At 48.0% G+C, this 15,938-nt stretch overlaps 1 protein-coding gene across 1 annotated transcript in view; it reads left to right on the plus strand.

Annotated features, from left to right (window-relative positions):
• The window catches only part of LOC137306716 (aminopeptidase Ey-like), a 62,044-nt gene that overhangs the window by 26,088 nt on the left and 20,018 nt on the right, over positions 1 to 15,938 (plus strand). The window contains exons 2-7 of the mRNA XM_067976077.1: positions 2,435 to 2,571; positions 5,116 to 5,242; positions 7,014 to 7,168; positions 8,404 to 8,517; positions 12,394 to 12,537; positions 14,701 to 14,766. Coding sequence (XP_067832178.1) covers positions 2,435 to 2,571; positions 5,116 to 5,242; positions 7,014 to 7,168; positions 8,404 to 8,517; positions 12,394 to 12,537; positions 14,701 to 14,766 — 743 coding nt within the window. The remainder of the gene's footprint in view (positions 1 to 2,434; positions 2,572 to 5,115; positions 5,243 to 7,013; positions 7,169 to 8,403; positions 8,518 to 12,393; positions 12,538 to 14,700; positions 14,767 to 15,938) is intronic.

The following is a 15,938-nucleotide window of genomic DNA, read 5'->3' on the forward strand; positions in this document are numbered from 1 at the left end:
CCCACTATCCCATGTGTTGGTGACCCCACTATCCCATGTGTTGGTGACCCCACTATCCCATGTGTTGGTGACCCCACTATCCCGTGTGTTGGTGACCCCACTATCCCGTGTGTTGATGACCCCACTATCCCGTGTGTTGGTGACCCCACTATCCTGTTTGTTGGTGACCCCACTATCCCATGTGTTGGTGACCCCACTATCCCATGTGTTGGAGACCCCAATATCCCATGTGTTGGTGACCCCACTTTCCCATGTGTTGGTGACCCCACTATCCCATGTGTTGGAGACCCCACTATCCCAGGTGTGGTGACCCCACTATCCCATGTGTTGATGACCCCACTATCCCATGTGTTGGTGACCCCACTATCCCATGTGTTGGTGACCCCACTATCCCATGTGTTGGTGACCCCACTATCCCATGTGTTGGTGACCCCACTATCCCATGTGTTGATGACCCCACTATCCCATGTGTTGGTGTCCCCACTATCCCATGTGTTGATGACCCCACTATCCCATGTGTTGGTGACCCCACTATCCCATGTGTTGATGATCCCACTATCCCATGTGTTGGTGACCCCACTATCCCATGTGTTGATGACCCCACTATCCCATGTGTTGGTGACCGCACTATCCCATGTGTTGGAGACCCCACTATCCCATGTGTTGGTGACCCCACTATCCCATGTGTTGGAGACCCCACTATCTCATGTGTTGATGACCCCACTATCCCATGTGTTGGTGACCCCACTATCCCGTGTGTTGGTGACCCCACTATCCCATGTGTTGGAGACCCCACTATCCCATATGTTGGAGATTCCACTATCCCATGTGTTGGAGATTCCACTATCCCATGTGTTGATGACCCCACTATCCCATGTGTTGGAGATTCCACTATCCCATGTGTTGATGACCCCACTATCCCATGTGTTGGTGACCCCACTATCCCATGTTTTGATGACCCCACTATCCCAGGTTTGGTGACCCCACTATCCCATGTGTTGATGACCCCACTATCCCATGTGTTGATGACCCCACTATCCCATGTGTTGGAGACCCCACTATCCCATGTGTTGATGACCCCACTATCCCACATGTTGGAAATCCCACTATCCCGTGTGTTGGTGACCCCACTATCCCAGGTGATGTGACCCCACTATCCCATGTGTTGATGACCCCACTATCCCATGTGTTGGTGACCCCACTATCCCATGTGTTGATGACCCCACTATCCCATGTGTTGATGACCCCACTATCCCATGTGTTGATGACCCCACTATCCCATGTGTTGGAGACCCCACTATCCCATGTGTTGATGACCCCACTATCCCATGTGTTGGTGACCGCACTATCCCATGTGTTGGAGACCCCACTATCCCATGTGTTGGTGACCCCACTATCCCATGTGTTGGAGACCCCACTATCTCATGTGTTGATGACCCCACTATCCCATGTGTTGGTGACCCCACTATCCCGTGTGTTGGTGACCCCACTATCCCATGTGTTGGAGACCCCACTATCCCATGTGTTGGAGACCCCACTATCCCATATGTTGGAGATTCCACTATCCCATGTGTTGGAGATTCCACTATCCCATGTGTTGATGACCCCACTATCCCATGTGTTGGAGATTCCACTATCCCATGTGTTGATGACCCCACTATCCCATGTGTTGGTGACCCCACTATCCCATGTTTTGATGACCCCACTATCCCAGGTTTGGTGACCCCACTATCCCATGTGTTGATGACCCCACTATCCCATGTGTTGATGACCCCACTATCCCATGTGTTGGAGACCCCACTATCCCATGTGTTGATGACCCCACTATCCCACATGTTGGAAATCCCACTATCCCGTGTGTTGGTGACCCCACTATCCCAGGTGTGGTGACCCCACTATCCCATGTGCTGATGACCCCACTATCCCATGTGTTGGTGACCCCACTATCCCATGTGTTGATGACCCCACTATCCCATGTGTTGATGACCCCACTATCCCATGTGTTGATGACCCCACTATCCCATGTGTTGGAGACCCCACTATCCCATGTGTTGATGACCCCACTATCCCACATGTTGGAAATCCCACTATCCCATGTGTTGGTGACCCCACTATCCCACATGTTGGAAATCCCACTATCCCATGTGTTGGTGACCCCACTATCCCATGTGTTGGTGACCCCACTATCCCGTGTGTTGGTGACCCCACTATCCCATGTGTTGGTGACCCCACTATCCCGTGTGTTGGTGACCCCACTATCCCATGTGTTGGTGACCCCACTATCCCATGTGTTGGTGACCCCACTATCCCGTGTGTTGGTGACCCCACTATCCCGTGTGTTGGTGACCCCACTATCCCTTTTCCCCACATCTCCCTTTCGTCCCTCCCTCTCCGTTAACCTATGAACACTCTCAGTTTCACTGTCTGATCACAGGGACAATGGAGATGTGGGTACTTGGAGAGCTGTGGATTGTCACAACGTTCGAACGCACCTTGAACATGTCATCGTACCTGCTGGCCTGTGTCGTATCAGAGTTCCAGTTCATCGAGGAGACATTCAGGGGACTGAAGGTAAAGGTTAACTAACCTGGTGATGTTCTAAGTAATGTGTTAATGTCCATTAACTAACCTTGTAACACTGAATCTATTAACTAGCCTGGGAATGTTACATTGCACGCTAACCTATTAATCTCATACTGAATCTATCAACTGATCTGGTAATGTAAGTTCATTGGTTAACCTGGTAATGTCACACTGAATCTATTAACTAACCTGGTAATGTAAGTTCATTGGTTAACCTGGTAATGTCGCACTGAATCTATTAACTAACCTGGTAATGTAAGTTCATTGGTTAACCTGGTAATTTCACACTGAATCGATTAACTAATCAGGTAATATTACATTACACACTAACCTGGTAATGTCACACTGAATCTATTAACCAACCTGGTAATGTTATATTACACACTAACCTGGTAATATCATTCTGAATCTATTAACTAACCTGGCAGTGTTTCATTACACACTAACCTGGTAATCTCACACTGAATCTATTAATTAATCTGGTCATCTAAATTCATTAGTTAACCTGCTAATCTCATGTACACACTAACCAGGTAATGTCACGCTGACTCTGTCTGATTATGTTGTTAATCTAGAAATGTAACACTGAAACTATTAACTACACTGGCGACCTCACACCAAGCCCATAACTGGCCTAGTAATATAAGTGAGTTCCTTTAACTAACCTGCGAAAGACACGCTGACTCCATTAATTGACCTGGTCATGTCACACCAGATCCGTTCATTAACCTGACAAGTTCCGATGGTGGGAGATGAGTTACATAGTATTTACAGTGCAGAAACAGGCCATTCGGCCCAACTGCTCTATGCTGCCATTTATTTTCGACACGAGCCTCCTCCCTCCCTACTTCATCTCACTCTATCCCCATATCCTTCTATTCCTTTCTCCCTCATGTGTTTATCGAGCTTCCCCTTAAATCCATCTATGTTATTCACCTCAATCACTCCATGTGGGAGTGAGTTCCACATTCTCACCACTCTCTGGATGGGGAATGGAGCATGCGGTGTTTGGGATGGAGCTTGATTGCCCATGCAATAGGGCCTTCGATCAGAGCTACATCACTTCAGGGAGGGTGGGTGGCAGAGGGAGGGGGACATCAGAGGGAAGGTCACGCTCAGGTGCCTCCCGGTAACCAGTGGTAGTAACCTGGACCTGGGAGCAGCCTACCCTCTCAACCAGTTAATGTGTGATCTCAGGAAGAGCGTGTTATCGCCTCCCAAATCCGTGCCCATCTTTCCCGCAATTCCATGTTTGAAACCCTCCAATCAAGTTACCGCCCCCGCCATGGTACAGAAACAGATCACAGTCACAAATGACATCCTCTGTGACTGTGACCGTGGTAAACTCTCCCTCCTCATCCTTCTCCGCAGCCTCTCACACGGTTGACCACACCATCCTCCTCCAACTCCTCCCCTCCGTCGTCCAGCTGGGCGGGACTGTCCTCCCCTGGTTCCATTCCTATCTATCCAATCGTAGCCAGAGAATTACCTGCAATGGCTTCTCCTCCTGCTCCCACACCGTTACCTCTGGAGTCCCCCGAGGATCGATCCTCGGCCCCCTCCTATTCCTCACCTACATGCTGCCCCTCGGTGACATCATCCGAAAACACATCAGATTCCACATGTACGCTGACAACACCCAGCTCTACCTCACCACCACCTCTCCCGACCCCTCCACTCTCTCTGATTTGTCGCACTGCTTGTCCGATATCCAGTCCTGGATGAGCAGAAACTTCCTCCAATTAAATATTGGGAAGACTGAAGCCATTGTCTCCGGTCCCCGCCACAAACTCCGTTCCCTCGCCACCGACTCCGTCCCTCTCCCTGACCACTGTCTGAGGCTGAACCAGACCGTTCACAACCTCACCGTCCGATTTGACCCTGAGATGAGCTTCTGACCCCATATCCGCTCCATCACCAAGACCGTCTACTTCCACCTCTGTAACATCGCCCGTCTCCGCCCCCTGCCTCAGCTCATCTGCTGCTGAAACCCTCATCCATGCCCTTGTTACCTCCAGACTGGACTATTCCAATGATCTCCTGGCCGGTCTCCCATCCCCCACCCTCCGTAAACTGGAGCTCATCCAAAACTCTGCCCCCCCCGTATCCTAACTCACACTGAGTCCCGTTCACCCATCACCCCCCTGTGCTCGCTGACCGACATTGGCTCCCGGTCCGGGAACGCCTCGATTTTAAAATTCTCATCCTTGTTTTCTAATCCCTCCATGGCCCGTCGCCCCCCCTCCCTATCTCTGTAACCTCCTCCAGCCCCTACAACCCTCCGAGATCTCAGCGCTCCTCCAATTCTGGGCCGCTTTCAAAGAGCCAGCACGGGCACAATGGGCCAAATGGCCTCCTTAAGCGCTGTATCGTTCTCTGAATGCGGGGGAGCGGTGTGGAGTCCGGTGTGGGGGGTCGGAGGCTGGGAGGAGTAATATAAGTGGAAAGGATATAATACAGGAGGTGGGGGGAGTTGACGAGACGTTAATTCCCATTTAACTGGCATTTACAACCATTTGTTTTCTGCTTTAGATTAAGGTCTGGGCTCGCAAGCAAGCGATGGAGTCCGGACAGGGGGCCTACGCATTAAACACAGCCGGAAAACTACTTGAGTATTATGAACAGATATTTAACATATCATACCCACTGACAAAGTTGGGTAAGTGGGGGTCTCTCACATAAACTGTACACTGAGATCAAACTGTCACTGTCTGTGTCTCAGGGAGAGCCATGTTCAACATGTGGTCAGTGGCTCCCTCTACACTGTCCCGTCAAACACTCCCAGGGCAGGTACAGGGTTAGATACAGAGTAAAGCTCCCTCTACACTGTCCCGTCAAACACTCCCAGGGCAGGTACAGGGTTAGATACAGAGTAAAGCTCCCTCTACACTGTCCCGTCAAACACTCCCAGGGCAGGTACAGGGTTAGATACAGAGTAAAGCTCCCTCTACACTGTCCCATCAAACACTCCCAGGGCAGGTACAGGGTTAGATACAGAGTAAAGCTCCCTCTACACTGTCCCATCAAACACTCCCAGGGCAGGTACAGCACGGGTTAGATACAGAGTAAAGCTCCCTCTACACTGTCCCATCAAACACTCCCAGGGCAGGTACAGGGTTAGATACAGAGTAAAGCTCCCTCTACACTGTCCCATCAAACACTCCCAGGGCAGGTACAGGGTTAGATACAGAGTAAAGCTCCCTCTACACTGTCCCATCAAACACTCCCAGGACAGGTACAGGGTTAGATACAGAGTAAAGTTCCCTCTACACTGTCCCGTCAAACACTCCCAGGGCAGGTACAGCACGGGTTAGATACAGAGTAAAGCTCCCTCTACACTGTCCCATCAAACACTCCCAGGGCAGGTACAGGGTTAGATACAGAGTAAAGTTCCCTCTACACTGTCCCGTCAAACACTCCCAGGGCAGGTACAGCACGGGTTAGATACAGAGTAAAGCTCCCTCTACACTGTCCCATCAAACACTCCCAGGGCAGGTACAGCACGGGTTAGATACAGAGTAAAGCTCCCTCTACACTGTCCCATCAAACACTCCCAGGCCAGGTACAGCACGGGTTAGATACAGAGTAAAGCTCCCTCTACACTGTCCCATCAAACACTCCCAGGGCAGGTACAGGGTTAGATACAGAGTAAAGTTCCCTCTACACTGTCCCGTCAAACACTCCCAGGGCAGGTACAGGGTTAGATACAGAGTAAAGTTCCCTCTACACTGTCCCATCAAACACTCCCAGGGCAGGTACAGCACGGGTTAGATACAGAGTAAAGCTCCCTCTACACTGTCCCATCAAACACTCCCAGGGCAGGTACAGGGTTAGATACAGAGGTGGGTGCTTCTGATCACGAGGCTGTTTGGAAGGAGTTTGAGACTCGAGCGAATTGTGATAGAGATTCTGGCTCTTTATTAAAAACACCTTGAATTGATGTAATCCATTCCCTATCTCCCCAACATTCCCTAAGAGGACTTCACCAACAATGAATTGGTGCTGAGGTGCAGTGACTGTTGTTATGTCGGTAAATGCAGCCGCCATTTTACAAACAGCAATGTGATAATGACCAGGTCATCTGTTTTTTAGTGATGTTGGTCGAGGGATAAATATCGGCCCCCAGGACACCGGGGAGAACTCCCCCCCCTCTGCTCTTCTTCCAATAGCGGCCGTGGGATCTTTTACATCCACCCGAGAGGGGCAGACGGGGCCCTCGGTTTAACGTCTCATCCGAAAGACGGCACCTCCGACAGTGCAGCACTCCCTCAGTACTGGCACTGGGAGTGTCGGCCTGGATTGTGGGCTCAAGTCTCTGGGGTGGGGTTGGTTGGGGATTGAACCCTTGACCTTCTGACTCAGAGGTGAAAGTGCAATTGGCTGAGCCGAGCTGACGTCCTGACTAACCTTTCGCTTTTGATGCTCCACAGATCTGGTTGCAGTCCCCAGTTTCGAGAGCGGGGGGATGGAGAACTGGGGCTTGATCACCTTCAGGGAGACGAGCCTTCTCTACGACCCCAGGGAGAACTCTGAGGAGACCAAGGAAAGCCTGACGTTGGTCCTTGCCCATGAATTGGCGCACCAGGTGGGTATGGCCACACAGGAGGGCATTGACTCACCCAGCCTGGCACACACTCTCGGGGCAGTTCCCGGGTGGGGTGAAGGTACAAATCGGGGTGTGGTTCGTTCTCATTATTTAGCATATACAGACTCGGCCTACAGTTCCAGCCATCTTACTTGCAATTTCTTTCTGGGCCTTTCACGACCTCAGGATGTCCCACAGCACTTTACAGCCAATGAAATCCTTTTCGAAGAACAGTCATTGTTCTAAAGTAGGAAACGCGGCAGCCGATGTGCGCACAGCAAGATCCCACAAACAGCAATGTGATAACGACCAGGTATAAATATTGGCCCAGGACACTGGGGAGAGACTCCTGCTCTTCTTTGAATGGTGGCTGTGGGGTGTGTTACGTCTACCTGAGAGGGGCAGACGGGGCCTCGGTTTAATGTTGGATCAGAAAGTCGGCACCTCCGACAGTGCAGCACTCCCTCAGTACTGGCACTGGGAGTGTCGGCCTGGATCTTGTGCTCAAGTCTCATAGAGTGGGTGCTCGATCACACGACCTTCTGACTCAGAGGCGAGAGTGCTGCCCACTGAGCCAAGTTTGACACATGCTTAGTGTGAGGTGAGAGAGCCCCAGACAGGAGTCAGCATGGGTTAGATACAGAGTAACGCTCCCTCTACACTGTCCCATAAACACTCCCAGGGCAGGTACAGCACGGGTTAGATACAGAGTAACGCTCCCTCTACACTGTCCCATCAAACACTCCCAGGACAGGTACAGGGTTAGATACAGAGTAAAGCTCCCTCTACACTGTCCCATCAAACACTCCCAGGGCAGGTACAGCACGGGTTAGATACAGAGTAAAGCTCCCTCTACGCTGTCCCATCAAACACTCCCAGGGCAGGTACAGCACGGGTTAGATACAGAGTAAAGCTCCCTCTGCACTGTCCCATCAAACACTCCCAGGGCAGGTACAGCACGGGTTAGATACAGAGTAAAGCTCCCTCTACACTGTCCCATCAAACACTCCCAGGGCAGGTACAGCACGGGTTAGATACAGAGTAAAGCTCCCTCTACACTGTCCCTCGAGTCAGTTTTCTGTGGGGTCTCAGAGCTCGGTGTTGAAAGCTCACTGCCTTAACCCAGTCAGTTCCCTGGAGCAATACGAGTACATTGCCATGAGCCTCATGGGCCATAACGGGGTGAAAGACTGAGTCCCTATTGGTCACGTAGTCTGTTGCGTGTTCTCTTGTAGTGGTTTGGGAACCTGGTGAGCATGAAATGGTGGAATGACCTGTGGTTGAATGAAGGACTCGCCACCTACTTCAGTTACATTGGGAAGGTCCACATCGACCCAGACTGGACAATGGTAAGTACAACTCTATAATATAACATAATAATACGCACTGTAATATCGTATAATATAATACACTGTCATATAATATAATACACTGTCATATAATATAATACACTGTCATATAATATAATACACTGTAATATAATATAAAATGACATAATATAATATAAGATAATATAATATAATGCACTCTAATATAATATAAAATGACATAATATAATATAAGATAATATAATATAATGCACTGTAATATAATATAATATAACACACTATAATATAATATAATACACTGTAATATAATATAACACTGTAATATAATATAATAAAATATAACACACTGTAATATAATATAATACACTGTAATATAATATAAAATGACATAATATAATATAAGATAATATAATATAATGCACTCTAATATAATATAAAATGACATAATATAATATAAGATAATATAATATAATGCACTCTAATATAATATAAAATGACATAATATAATATAAGATAATATAATATAATGCACTGTAATATAATATAATATAACACACTATAATATAATATAATACACTGTAATATAATATAACACTGTAATATAATATAATAAAATATAACACACTGTAATATAATATAATACACTGTAATATAATATAAAATGACATAATATAATATAAGATAATATAATATAATGCACTCTAATATAATATAAAATGACATAATATAATATAAGATAATATAATATAATGCACTGTAATATAATATAATATAACACACTATAATATAATATAATACACTGGAATATAATATAACACTGTAATATAATATAATAAAATATAACACACTGTAATATAATATAATACACTGTAATATAATATAAAATAACACACTGTAATATAACATAATATAATACACTGTAATATAATACACTGTAATATAATGTAATATAACACACTGTAATATAATATAATACACTGTAATATAATATAAAATAACACACTGTAATATAACATAATATAATACACTGTAATATAATACACTGTAATATAATGTAATATAACACACTGTAATATAATATAATACAATACACTGTAATATAACATAATATAATACACTGTAAAATAATATAATACACTAATAAAATATAACACACTGTAATATAATATAATATAATATTCAATTATCTTCAATCTGTATCCTCTGGTTCCCGACCCTCCTGCCACTGGAAACACTTTCTCCTTATTTACTCTATCAAAACCCCTCATAGTTTTGAACCCCTCGATTAAATCTCCCCAGAACAACCCCAGCTTCTCCAGTCTCTCCACGTAACTGAAGTCCCTCATCCCTGGTACCATTCTAGTAAATCTCCTCTGCACCCTCTCCAAGGCCTTGACATCCTCCCTAAAGTGCGGTGCCCAGAATTGGACACAATACTCCAGCTGAGGCCTACCCGGTAATTTATGAAGGTTTAGCACAACATCCTTGCTTTTGTACTCTGTGCCTCTATTTATAAAGCCCAGGATCCCATGTGCTTTTTTAACAGTCTTCTCAACTTGTCCTGCCACCTTCAAAGATTTGTGTGGCTTGCACCCAGTTGCTTTGTGCGGCCATCTTAACAAAGGTTTTGTTTCATAGAATCATAGAATCATAGAAGTTACAACTAAGCTAGTCCCAATTGCCTGCACTTGGCCCATATCCCTCGATACCCATCTTCCCCATGTAACTGTCCAAATGCTTTTTAAAAGACAAAATTGTACCCGCCTCTACTACTGCCTCTGGCAGCTCGTTCCAGACACTCACCACCCTTTGAGTGAAAAAATTGCCCCTCTGGATCCTTTTGTATCTCTCCCCTCTCACCTTAAATCTGTGCCCCCTCGTTATAGACTCCCCTACCTTTGGGAAAAGATTTTGACTATCGACCTTATCGATGCCCCTCATTATTTTATAGACTTCTATAAGATCACCCCTTAACCTCCTACTCTCCAGGGAATAAAGTCCCAGTCTGTCTAACCTCTCCCTGTAAGTCAAACCATCAAGTCCCGGTAGCATCCTAGTAAATCTTTTCTGCACTCTTTCTAGTTTAATAATATCCTTTCTATAATAGGGTGACCAGAACTGTACACAGTACTCCAAGTGTGGCCTCACCAATGCCCTGTACAACTTCAACAAGACATCCCAACTCCTGCATTCAATGTTCTGACCAATGAAACCAAGCATGCTGAATGCCTTCTTCACCACCCTATCCACCTGTGACTCCACTTTCAAGGAGCTATGAACCTGTACTCCTAGATCTCTTTGTTCTATAACTCTCCCCAACGCCCTACCATTAACGGAGTAGGTCCTGGCCCGATTCGATCTACCAAAATGCATCACCTCACATTTATCTAAATTAAACTCCATCTGCCATTCATCGGCCCACTGGCCCAATTTATCAAGATCCCGTTGCAATCCTAGATAACCTTCTTCACTGTCCACAATGCCACCAATCTTGGTGTCATCTGCAAACTTACTAACCATGCCTCCTAAATTCTCATCCAAATCATTAATATAAATAACAAATAACAGCGGACCCAGCACCGATCCCTGAGGCACACCGCTGGACACAGGCATCCAGTTTGAAAAACAACCCTCTACAACCACCCTCTGTCTTCTGTCGTCAAGCCAATTTTGTATCCAATTGGCTACCTCACCTTGGATCCCATGAGATTTAACCTTATGTAACAACCTACCATGCGGTACCTTGTCAAATGCTTTGCTGAAGTCCATGTAGACCACGTCTACTGCACAGCCCTCATCTATCTTCTTGGTTACCCCTTCAAAAAACTCAATCAAATTCGTGAGACATGATTTTCCTCTCACAAAACCATGCTGACTGTTCCTAATTAGTCCCTGCCTCTCCAAATGCCTGTAGATTCTGTCCCTCAGAATACCCTCTAACAACTTACCCACTACAGATGTCAGGCTCACTGGTCTGTAGTTCCCAGGCTTTTCCCTGCCGCCCTTCTTAAACAAAGGCACAACATTTGCTACCCTCCAATCTTCAGGCACCTCACCTGTAGCGGTGGATGATTCAAATATCTCTGCTAGGGGACCCGCAATTTCCTCCCTAACCTCCCATAACGTCCTGGGATACATTTCATCAGGTCCCGGAGATTTATCTACCTTGATGCGCGTTAAGACTTCCAGCACCTCCCTCTCTGTAATATCTTCAGCTGAAGCCAGTGCACCTGGATTTGCCCAAAGGCATCCTGGATCAGGACCCGTGGCTGATTTTTAAAATTCTCACCCAGTGTGCCACCCTAACTGGCCAGATAAAGATTGAACCTGTGTAAGAAAGAACTGTGCATTTCTATCTCGCCTTTCATGATCTCAAGACGTCCCAAAGCGCTTTACAGCCAATGAAGTACTTTCTGAAGTGTAGTCACTGTTGTAATGTAGGAAATGCAGCCGCCAATTTGCGCACAGCAAGATCCCACAAACAGCAATGTGACAATGACCAGATCATCTGATTTTTAGTGATGTTGGTTATGGGATAAATATCGGCCCCCAGGACACCGGGGAGAACTCCCCCTGCTCTTCTTCCAATAGCGGCCGTGGGATCTTTTACATCCACCTGAGAGGGGCAGACGGGGGCCCTCGGTTTAACGTCTCATCCGAAAGACGGCACCTCCGACAGCGCGGCGCTCCCTCGGTACCGGCACCGGGAGCGTCGGCCTGGATAAATGGGGCTCGGACCCACGACTTTCTGACACAGAGGCAAGAGTTTTACCCACTGAGCCACAGTTGACACCTGTGGCCTCCTTGGTCTTCGTGCCCGGGTGCCACTGCCCACTGAACCATTCGGGGAGCAGGGGGGCGAGCGTTCGAATAACCGTCTTGGCGTTGTCTCGTCAGGACTCCGCGTTCGCCGGGAAAAGTCTCCGCTTCACGTTCGCTTCAGACGCGTTGGCCAATTCCCACCCGCTGTCGCCAAGGAAACGAGAGGTGGCGACCATTGAGCACATCCATCAACTGTTCGATGACATCACGTACGAGAAGGTGAGGAACCCCTAGGTGAAGGGTCAAGGGTCGTAGTGCAGGACAGCAAGGGTAGGAGGGGAGGCGAGGCAAACCAAGAGGCAGAGGTTGGGTGGCACCAAGCCCGGGTTACAAGACCTTGAGTGTAGGAGGAAGGGAAGGGAAGGTTGGGGGAGGGGGAGGAGGTCCACATTTTTGAGGTCCTGGGATGAAATGAGTTCGAGGAGGGGACGGTGCTATGAGTCTTGATTGCAACACGGTGAGGATGCAGAAAGAAAACTCGCATTTCTATAGCGCCTTTCATGACCTCAGGACGTCCCAACGCGCTTTACAGCCAATGAGGTACTTTTAAAGGGGAGTCACTGTTGTAACGTAGGAAACACAGCAGCCATTTTGCGCACAGCAAGATCCCGCAAACAGCAACGTGATAATGACCCAGATCATCTGTTTTAGTGATATTGGTTGAGGGATAAATATTGACCAGGACACCTGGGAGAACTCCCCAGCGACCATGGGATGTCTTATATCCACCTGAGAAGGCAGATGGGGCCCTCGGTTTAACGTCTCATCTAGGCGACTGCACCTCCGACAGTGCAGCGCTCCCCCAGTACTGGGCACCGGGAGCGTCAGCCTGGATTATGGGCTTATGTCTCTGGAGTGGGGCTCGAACCCACGACCTTCTGACTCAGAGGCGAGAGTGCTACCCACCGAATTGAACACAGTGAGGGTGTCGGGAGACCTCAGAGCATGTAGGATGGGGTATTTGGAGATTGGGAGTAAACCAATGCATTGAAAAAAAGGGTTGATCCCCTGAAAGACTTTATTTATTATTGACCGAGGCGGTGGCCAGATTGTTTGAAGATGTGCCAGAGCGACGCAGGCTAACTCACTTCTCTGATTTCCCTTCCCCTCACTCGGGGGGAGCCTTACTTCCCGCCCACGCCACCTCCCGTGTTGGCCCAACCAAAATTGGGAGCTCGTCAAGTGAGGTACAACAGGGGCCTCCATTCTGCCCCCCAACATTGTGCCTCAGCTCCCAACCTCAGGAGAGCAGCCCCTTTTTCACCAGCGTGGCCTTTGTCGGCCATCCTGTGGCCAACTTAGTGTCAATTTTTGTGCTCGGAGCTCACGTCCAGTATGAACAGCATTGAGACTGCCCAAACTCAAAGGCAAGCAGCCCATCCATTTTCTTGAGACACTCCTGATAGCCAGGGGTCTCTCCTGTGGCCAGTTCTGTGTCGCTGGTTGTGTCTTTCTCTTGGAATGTCCTAATTCTTCTCTTACGCTTTTCTTGGCCTCTCCCGCAGACACTACCCACTCCTCTGGAATCTTCTCCACCTGGCATTGGGCCTGGAGCCTAGCTTCCTCCCTGGTTCCTCCTCTAACATCCAATCTAGTCCCCCCTCCCCACAGGAACTTACTTGGTCTCCTCTCCATAGGTTACCTGATTGGCCCTAGAACAATCCCAGTTCCCTTGCCCAGATAGAAAGAACTTTCATTTCTATAGTGCCTTTCATGACCTCAGGATGTCCCAAAGCATATTACAGCCAATGAAGTGTAGTCACTGTTGTAATGTAGGAAAGGCAGTAGCCAATTTGCACACAGCAAGATCCCACAAACAGCAATGAGATAAATGACCAGATCATCTGTTCTAGGTGTTGGTTGAGGGATAAATATCGGCCCAGGACACCAGGGAGAACTCCCCCCTGCTCCTCTTCGAATAATGCCATGGGATCTTTCACATCCGCCCAAGAGGGCAGACGGGGCCTTCGGTTTGGCGTCTCATCCGAAAGACGGCGCCTCCCTCAGTACTGGCACCGGGAGTGTCGGCCTGGATTATGGGCTCAACTCTCCGAGAGTGGGGCTCGAACCCACGACCTTCTGACTCCGAGGCGAGAGAGAGAGAGAGAGAGAGCTGCCCCCCACCGAGCCACGGCTGACACTCTAATGGCTTCCTCCCCCCAGTAGCCCATTTGCTTCTCTTGTCCTCTGGCTGCCTGAATCTCCGCCTTGATATCCTATGTCCTATCCGACAGGGTGCCTCAGTCCTCCGAATGGTTTGCTACTTCCTGTCAGAGAAGGTGTTCATACAAGGACTCGTGGTAAGAGGAAAAGTGTTGATTTGATTATGTCTGTTTCTCACGAGCCTCGCTGCCTCTGACCTAAGGCGTCAAACTCTTACAGAGCTACCTCAAGGAATTCAGCTACAAGACAGTTACCTACGCTGATCTCCGCGCTCACCTACAAAAGGTAAACACATCCTCAATGTGAGTTTTACGAGCACAGAGCGAGTAAACCAAAGGTCAGCCTGGACAGCACTATACCAATCTAGTTGATCCCAACCTAATTGATGGTCCAATGTTATGGGTACCAGATGTTATGGGTGCCCAGATGTGAACCGTCCTCACTGTGTACTCTCTACACAGTGAGGACAGTTCACATCTGGGCACCACACTTTGGCCTTGGAGAGGGTGCAGAGGAGATTTACTAGAATGGTACCAGGGATGAGGGACTTCAGTTATGTGGAGAGACTGGAGAAGCTGGGATTGTTCTCCTCAGAGCAGAGAAGGTTAAGGGGAGATTTAATAGTGTTCAAAACCATGAGGGGTTATGAAAGAGTAAATAAGGAGAAACTGTTTCCAGTGGCAGGAGGGTCGGGAACCAGAGGACACAGATTTAAGATAATTGGCAAAAGAACCAGAGGGGAGATGGGGAGAATTTTTTTACGCAGCGAGTTGTTCTGATCTGGAATGCGCTGCCTGAAAGGGCGGTGGAAGCAGATTCAATAGTAACTTTCAAAAGGGGAATTGGATAAATACTTGAAGGGGAAAAATTTGCTTTGGGGAAAGAGTGGGACTAATTGGATAGCTCGTTCAAAGAGCCGGCACAGGCACGATGGGCCGAATGGCCTCCTTCTGTGCTGTGTAAGTCCATGATTCTAGGCCTGAACTAATTAGATTCAAGTAGGCCTTCTTCGTTTAAAAGTGGGGATTCAGAGGCAAGGCCAAGAGATTTGATGACGTAGTGTTCGTTTTTCCAATGTTAAACGGCCTCTTAAGTCTCCAATATGGCGGCAGGAAGCACAAGCTCATTATGAGCTGGAAGTGTAGCCAATCCCTGGTGGGCTAGTTAGAGTATGTAGCCAATCCGTGGTGGGCTAGTTGGGGTACGTAGCCAATCCCTGGTGGGCTAGCTGGGGTATGTAGTCAATCCCTGGTGGGCTAGCTGGGGTATCTATCCAATCCCTGGTGGGCTAGCTGGGGTATGTAGCCAATCCCTGGTGGGCTAGCTGGGGTATCTATCCAATCCCTGGTGGGCTAGCTGGGGTATGTAGCCAATCCTTGGTGGGCTAGCTGGGGTATCTATCCAATCCCTGGTGGGCTAGCTGGGGTATGTAGCCAATCCCTGGTGGGCTAGCTGGG

The sequence above is a fragment of the Heptranchias perlo genome, chromosome 44 (assembly GCF_035084215.1).
Source record: "Heptranchias perlo isolate sHepPer1 chromosome 44, sHepPer1.hap1, whole genome shotgun sequence".
Lineage (NCBI taxonomy): Eukaryota > Metazoa > Chordata > Chondrichthyes > Hexanchiformes > Hexanchidae > Heptranchias > Heptranchias perlo.